This window comes from Humulus lupulus, chromosome 2 (assembly GCF_963169125.1).
Source record: "Humulus lupulus chromosome 2, drHumLupu1.1, whole genome shotgun sequence".
NCBI lineage: Eukaryota > Viridiplantae > Streptophyta > Magnoliopsida > Rosales > Cannabaceae > Humulus > Humulus lupulus.
This window is the reverse complement of record NC_084794.1, coordinates 281275981-281284025: the sequence shown is the minus strand read 5'-3', so window position 1 is coordinate 281284025 and position 8045 is coordinate 281275981. Positions and strand designations below refer to the sequence as shown.

General features: G+C 30.1%; 1 protein-coding gene across 1 annotated transcript; it reads right to left on the bottom strand.

The window, feature by feature from the left end:
* Positions 1-720: 720 nt before the first annotated feature.
* Positions 721-3412, bottom strand: LOC133819537 (uncharacterized). The gene is made up of 13 exons (XM_062252809.1): positions 3311-3412; positions 3096-3244; positions 2946-2994; positions 2694-2840; positions 2369-2502; positions 2215-2284; positions 1986-2076; positions 1827-1896; positions 1606-1701; positions 1421-1520; positions 1245-1334; positions 1048-1145; positions 721-975 (listed from the first exon to the last, which is right to left on the bottom strand). The coding sequence occupies exons 1-13, from the start codon at positions 3357-3359 to the stop codon at positions 823-825; spliced, it is 1296 nt and encodes a 431-aa protein (XP_062108793.1). The 5' UTR covers positions 3360-3412; the 3' UTR covers positions 721-822.
* Between the last annotated feature and the right edge of the window lie 4633 nt (positions 3413-8045).

Below are 8045 nucleotides of genomic sequence, written 5' to 3'. Positions count from 1 at the left end.
TCTTTTTATACATCTTCTATTGAAAATATCACAAGCCCAAGCTTGTTTTTTTATTATTATTATTTATATATACATGTAAAAAAAAAATATTTGAACTCTTAAATTTGATACCGTAAATTATTCAAAATTTTCAACAAACTTGCAAGAAATCCAAATCTGTTATGATTACAACGAACACTGTCATAACAAAAATTGAAATATCAATTGATTTAGGTACCTCAAACAAGATTGTACCAACCAATGAAGTATAAAAACATACCTCATTACAGACTCCCTAATTTTGCATGACAAATTGTGTTTACCTTTTTTATTTTTACTAAAAGTATGACTACAAATATTTGAATTAAATAATTAGATTTAAATTAAGAATCACAATTAATTTATCTAAAAATAAAAAAAAAATATTGACTTTTTAAATATAAATATAAATACTTAATTACAATAACATTTATTCATGAATAGTTAGATAGTTGATTTTTATTTAATGATTTATCAAAATAGTAATTTATAAAAAAAATAATAACAAAATATTTTTAAATATAATCTTTATGGGACATAAGACATAATTATTGAAAGCTCTTGCATATACATAGCCTTGTAAAACTTGCAACTACTTCCTTTCAATTTGCACTCAACTTTTTTAAAATTTTAGGTTAAAATTAGCATCCTGTGTTTTTCAGCATAGAAAGAATCATCTATGGCTAACAAAGTAGCTTGCACTTCAAAATTAACAGGCTGCATACTATAAGACTATATAAGTTTAAGTGTGTGTTAAAATATTAAAATGTGGGGGAAAAAAGAAAGCAAAGCAAAACAAAAACACTATCTTTGTAGTAGCAGGGATGAATCATAATATTTGACTGTTCCAACTAAAGAAAGAGCTTCATTAAGTGCTTGAAGTAGATGGTCTGGATGTTCCTCTATATGAGCACCGCCTTGTTGAGATTGCATTCTACTCAAGATTCTTCCAACAATCTGAGCAGAGTTGTGAACATTATAGCTCAATTCTAAGCATATTCATTTGAAAATGAAAGCAATAAGACCAACCTTTCGTGCATAGCCGCCATATGCAACACCAGCAACAACAGGGGGTTGCATAGAGCTAGGTGATCCAGCCTCATTCAGTTTTTCATCACTTGAATTATCTTGGAGAAACAAGATAAGATTGTACGATAAAACAATAACATTCACAGTGAAGGAAATGAAGGAAATGAAGAAAAATAAGAAGGATAATCTAATCATACCAGAAAGAGATGACGATTTTTGAAATAGTCCAACTTTTTTTAATCCATTTACTGTGTGAGCATTAGTGCCACCAGCCAACTGAAGAAAACCTGCAAAATGTCAAAGAAACGATTCAATAGCTGCGAGCATGCCAAGAGTTGAATTTCAAGAAAATATAGGAAAATTTCACTCTAACCGCTAGGCCTTTCTGGAGTAGCAGCCATGCGAAGAGCAAAAGCAATTGTTTCCCTTGTGGCGCCTCGACCAATATCTCCACTCATTGGGCGGCCATCCAACTGCATTCACATCAACATAGCTAAATAGATAGATTTCCAGTAAAGTATTTTTGGTTGTATTAGGTTCCAAGCAGTGAGAACGCACTTGCCACAGATTTGAGCAATGTAGATGTGGCTCCATAATAGAATACATTGTATTCATAGAAGCAATGGTTGTCTCCCCAATATCAGGTAAGCTAACCTGAAAAAGAATAAAAGTTCAACCTTGAAACTCCCCAATAGTTCATTTACATATCTACCTCGATGGCTGTTAAAAGTCTCTATGAACAATTACATTTAACCAACAAGAATAGGTTTCACACTTACCGCAACCAGTTTGAGAAATCTAATTGAATCTTCCAAACCATCCCAGAGTTCTTTAAATGGAGAAGTCTGCCTACAGAGAGGTAAGCGCTAACGCTTCCATAATAAACCCAACAAAAGTGCATAATAATACCATACATACACACCCTCAACAAATCATACCTTCCACTGGTATGTATCTCCAGAGCATCAACATCGTCTCTTTTAATAAGTTCAGCAGTTGCAGCAACATCTCTTATATATGTAACAGCACCTTAAACAAAGTTTAAAATTTATTGGATTAGTAATGCAAGCCGGTATACAGAATGTATAACTCATCTTAATTTCATACAGTATATGATGCTAGAATTCTGTATATTGTAGAAAAATGGCAAAGGAGTATAACAATTACTTATTTTATCATATGGACATACTGGAAAGCAACGGCCACATCCATAACATCGTTCGGTTAGAACTCCACCCTGCATATTTAATCATAAATCTTAAGAGGGCATTCAAGATGAGTAGTTTATATATGAAGATAAAATAATTAGGTGCAAAGAAACCTTGAATCCGACACGAGCATTTGTGCCATCGGATAGTTGTGATGTTTTTCCATCTTCCAGTGATATTGCATTAGCGGGACAAACCTTCTCACAAGGCTTCGAACAGTCAACAGGGCAATCCTCTGGATCAAATTCTGTCAAGGCAGATTGCAATTGACTTAAGCTCTAAATCACATCAATCATCGCCTATAGACAACGCTACCCAAAAATTTATGCAGGCAAATGACAATGAAAAGCAAAAAAAAAAAGGGTCAAGTTTTGTTGAAAACGAAAACAAATGAAAGTCATACCAATATAAACACAGCTAAAATATTATTACACTTACCAGCCTTACGAAAATGAAGATCTTCATCGTCATTAACACTGATCATCACCCAAGGTTTTCGAAGAGGAACAATCTCTCTGGCTACTTCAATTCCTTCATTCACAGCACTCACAACTGATGCATCAGCAGCACAATCTATACAATCAACTGCAGCAGTAATAATTTATCTCATTGTCCATTATCAGTTCTAATACTCTCTCAACGCCAAAGCAAATGTCACGCACACACATGTATATATATATATATACTCACCTCCAGCAAGAGTGTAAACAAGAGAAAGATTTCTGATATCAACCACATCCTACAGAAATTACACAAATAATTTAGAAGCTTTACAGTAATACAAAACACAATTGGAGCTTTTTGTCAAATGGGTTGTAGGCGTTATATTATAGTTAGTACCTCAAAGCTTGCACCACAAATGAGCTTGACCCAATTGCCATTTTGGAGGGACTCGTGTGGAGAAGAGGCAATTGAAGGGATCCCAACAGTCTTTACCAGATTTTGGACATTTTTTAGAGCTAAGTACTTGCTCTTGAGACCTACTCTGACTGAAAAAAAGTGTTGAGCATGATGGCATAGAGTAAACTAAGAAGAAGAAGCATGGTATTACTTACCTTGTTGTTGAGCTAAGATTGAGGTATTGCAGGTGAAGCTTAACGCCATACCTGGCTGGAGATATGAAATCGAGATATTAATATTCTTGTTTCTAAGTAGATAAATTGTGGGAGGTGATATTTTTGTCAAAATAATTATATTTCCTTATTCTGCATTTTTTGTCCGTTAGTAATTTATTTAAATGGAAATTTGCATTAAAAATTTCTAATTGTATAAAAGATTGCACTCACAAATTAGTTTTTTTTTATGTTGCACTTTTAGATTTTTTGTTGCAAAATCTATATTTTACACTAATTTTATCATTATTTAATTAATTAAGAAAAATCTACAAATATATGTTTCTAATGTTAAAAAATTATTTAAAATATGTTTTAAAAATAAAATATAATTTTTAATTTTAACATGATAAAAGTATTTAATTTTAATTAAACTAAGTTTTAATTCAATTCATGTTAGAAATTTTACATAATTTTTTAAAGTTAGAAATATATTTTTTATACTTTTATTAATTAATTAAAATTAAGACAAAATTGATGTAAAATATGACTTTTGCAACAAAACAAAAAAAACTTAGATCATCTCCAATGTAAGATGTAAATTTTGTGTTAAATTCAGCACAAAAAATAAGTCATTGTTATATTTTGGTCAATATTTACAATTGTGCTCTAATGCACAAGATACAAATTAACTAAAAAAAATCAACAATTCATTTAAATATATATTGATAATATACAAAAAGTAACCATTTTTTTCATTTTTTATTGTAAAAAATAGTTATTAATAAATTAGAGGCAATATAATAAATAAAAAAGTGATATTAATTGTCTTATGCTAAATTTGGCACAACTATTAGCATGTATCAAATTTGACACACCTTTAAGAATATTATTGGAGTGATAATTTTGCTAAAATATGTTAAATATAACAATGCATTACATTTTTTTCCACTTTATTGGAGATGCTCTTAGTGACTTAAGTGCAACATTTGATACTATCTACTGACTTTTGCCTAAACAAACTACTTATTAACTTAAGTACAACATTTTAGCCTACTTACTAATTTTTGCCGCAAAAAAATGACTTAGTGATTTATGTGTAACTTTTCATATTATATACTGATTTTGGTTGCAAATTTCTCTTAAACTTTTGTCTGGATAAAAAAAATCATTTTCTTTCAAAAATACTATTAAGAAGAGCTAATTATTATCCACCAACATAACCTCAAGGCTAGTTTTACTTGTTTGTTACAATGTATGAGCTATACTATTGTACTAATACTATTATATTATAGAGTAATGATAGATGCATTTTTAATTTGCACACTTAAATTATACACCATATATGTAATTTTAATCATATAATTAAATATTATGTATACCCTACTTAAAATATATTTACATATCATAATATGTAATTTAAGTAGATAAATTGGTAGTGCATCTATCGTTGCTCTTATTATTATCATGGGTTATACTATAAAAATTGGGTTAATGTAATTTATATTTGTGGAATTGTTAACTTCATTTGGAGTACCTATTATATATATATATATATATATATTTTGGGGATGGCATTGATTTGATAATAATTAATGTACCTTATATGATGGTGGATTGTTATAATGAAAGTCATGATATTCCTACTACTCCATTTATGAATGAGTTTCAATAAATAGATATTTGAGAGATTAACATAAGAAAAAAATATATGAATATGAAGCATACTTTTTTTTTTTTTTATCAAGAATTGGAAATTATATTGATAAACCAACAAATACAAACAAAGGCCGGAGCAAATAACTCCCCCTCAATTACAATTTAGAGAAAAAATTTATCATTAGTTTCTCCCTCAAAGTCAGATTTTTACTTCTACGGCATAAATTATTAACTCTAGCCTTAACTGAATTTCTAATAAGATCATCAACATGGGCTACTGAAAAACAGCAGCTTTCCACCCAACATTTGTTCCTATTTTGCCAAATAAAGTAGACTGAAGCAGCCAATGAAGCTGCAACAACCCGAGCCAGATCATCTTTACTTGGCTCTTCCAGCCAACAACACCAATTCTGGAACTGCCTAGGCCACATTAGATTTCCCAACCATTTTGCAACTGCCTGAAGCACTTTCCTGGAAAACAGACAGTCAAAAAATAGGTGAGCATGGTTCTCCATTTCAGTCTCACAAACCGGGCAGCTTCGAGATATAACTGGTATATTGCAGTGATGTAAAAGATCTCTGGTAAGCAGTTTTCTGGTGAAAAGCTTGCCATAGAATAAACCTATGTTTAGGCACTGAGAGTTTACACCAAATATTCTTCATACCTTTGCTAGGGGAACCAGAAATAGAGTGCAGATGTAGTTTATTTAGCCTTATTTTCCCCTTACAAATAGCAACATTTATATCAGATTCAGACAGTAACTTGCTCACCTTAACTAGCTTTTTCCAGTACCAGCTAGTATCTTGATGCAAAACATAATCCCAGATCCGGACCCCTTTTAAATAGATGCAATTAACCCATTTGACCCACAAGCTATCCTGTTTAGAAGAGATCGCCCAAACATATCTAGCAAGATTAATCTTATTCCAAAGAACACCATCTTTAAATCCTAAACCACCATAAGATTTTGTCCTGCAAACATGATCCCAAGATGCTAGATGAAATTTACTTCGAAAACCATTGCCACCCCATAAGAAAATTCTGCATAAACAGTCTATATCTTTGATAACTTTCTGAGGAAGGAGAAATATGCTCATCCAAAAGTTCCTAATCCCCAATAATACCGACTGAGTTAGCTGCACACGCCCAGCGTAAGACAAGTTACGGCTGGCCCAACCATGAAGTCTTTGTCTAATTTTCGAAATAATTAGATCGCAATCCATAGCTTTCCACTTGGTAGGCCGCAAAGGCACACCTAGATACATTAGAGGAAACTGCCCTTCTCTCATATTAGATAAACACAGAAGTTTCTCCTTCTCAGCTGAAGCAACACCTTCAAAATAAATGCATGACTTGGCTTGATTAATGCTCAGACCTGAAGCTGAAGAAAAAGACTTAAAAACCTGCTGCATAATCTGAATAGAGCTAATATGAGCTTTGCAAACAAGCAACAAATCATCTGCAAAACAGAGGTTAGTTATGTTCAAAGTTTTACAAAGCGGATGAAATCTGAAATGCTTATCTTTAGCAGCCCCATGAAGAGCTCGAGTGAGGTAATCCATAACTAGGACAAATAGGAGGGGGGAAATAGGGTCACCTTGCCGCAGCCCCTTACCCCCCTACATAATGCCGTCTATTATGATTAGTACACTTTAATTTCAGATCCGATATGTGTTATTTTTAAAATGTCTTATTTTTAATTTGAATATAACAATTAAAAATAAGACATTTTTTTAACAAATTACACCAATTATATGTTATAATGTCCTATATAACAATACTTAAACAAAAAAGGAAAGTTGACACTTAGAATATCACAAGACAATTATTCACTAGTACCCTTAGGACTACCCGTGTATTCTTTTGTGTTTTTGTTACGTAAATAATTATGAATCTAATTTTTTTATATAACTATGTATATTGTAGTTATAGCAGATAATCTATCAATTTTTAAATAATTTAAGGTACCAAAATTAGAGTTCAAATATTTTTATTACACAAGTGTTTTTTTCATACGTGCATGCAACAAAATATTTGTACACTATAAATTATTCAAAATTTCTAAAAAACTGGTGGAATGTCTGTTGTAACTATAATGTAGATCATCATAAACAAAAAATTAAATTATAAATATCCAAGTGCAAAAAACACAAGGGAATGTACTAGTAGTCTTATTGTTGGGGGCTACTTGAGAATTATCCAATATCATAATATACCGGGTTACCTTTAGCCGTAGTCTCCATTTTTTACACTTTGTAACACTTAGGTCCCGAAAGTTGATTTTGTATCAGTTAGGTCCCCAACATTTTCAAATCATATCATTTAGGTCCCTAAATGCTATTTTTGTTTTTTTTTTAAAATACATAAAAAAAAATAAATGGTGAATCATTCTTAAAATCTTTGAACATTTAATTTATGACAATAATAAACATGACATGAGAAAAAAATAATTTCATGTCATTTTTAAAAATATTAATATTTTTATAAATTAAATTAATGTTTTATTAAAAAAAATATTCTTATCCACATCGTTGTGTTATAATTAATATTAATAACTATGTTATTTTGATTATTTTGATATTATCAATTTTTATTATGTTTATATTTTTTTATTTCATACATTATTTTTAAAACTTAACAATAGTCCGTTGAAGATTTGTGAGAAGTAAGATTTCTCTTTATTCCATCTTTTAATTAATATCTTAATTAAAAATGATATATATAAAATAATTTTTTGCTGGAAAATAGCTTTTTTGTTGAGGAAAACATTCAATTTCAGTAACTTGTTAACAAAATATTAGGCAAAAAAAAAAAAAAACTACCATGTATTTAGATATTTATTTCATAACTGTACATTTTAAACTGTTTCAATAAAACTTAATTGTTTCACAAACCCCATAAAGAAACTAAAGAGATTTTTTTTATTTATATAAAAAAAAATTCTAATTAAAATTTGATAGGCCAGAAAATAATTTCAATTATTCTTAAACTATGATTTGATGTTTTACTTAAATTTTGAATTTTAAATATATTTTAGTTTCATTTTGAGTGATATTTAAAATGCCCCCAACATATATA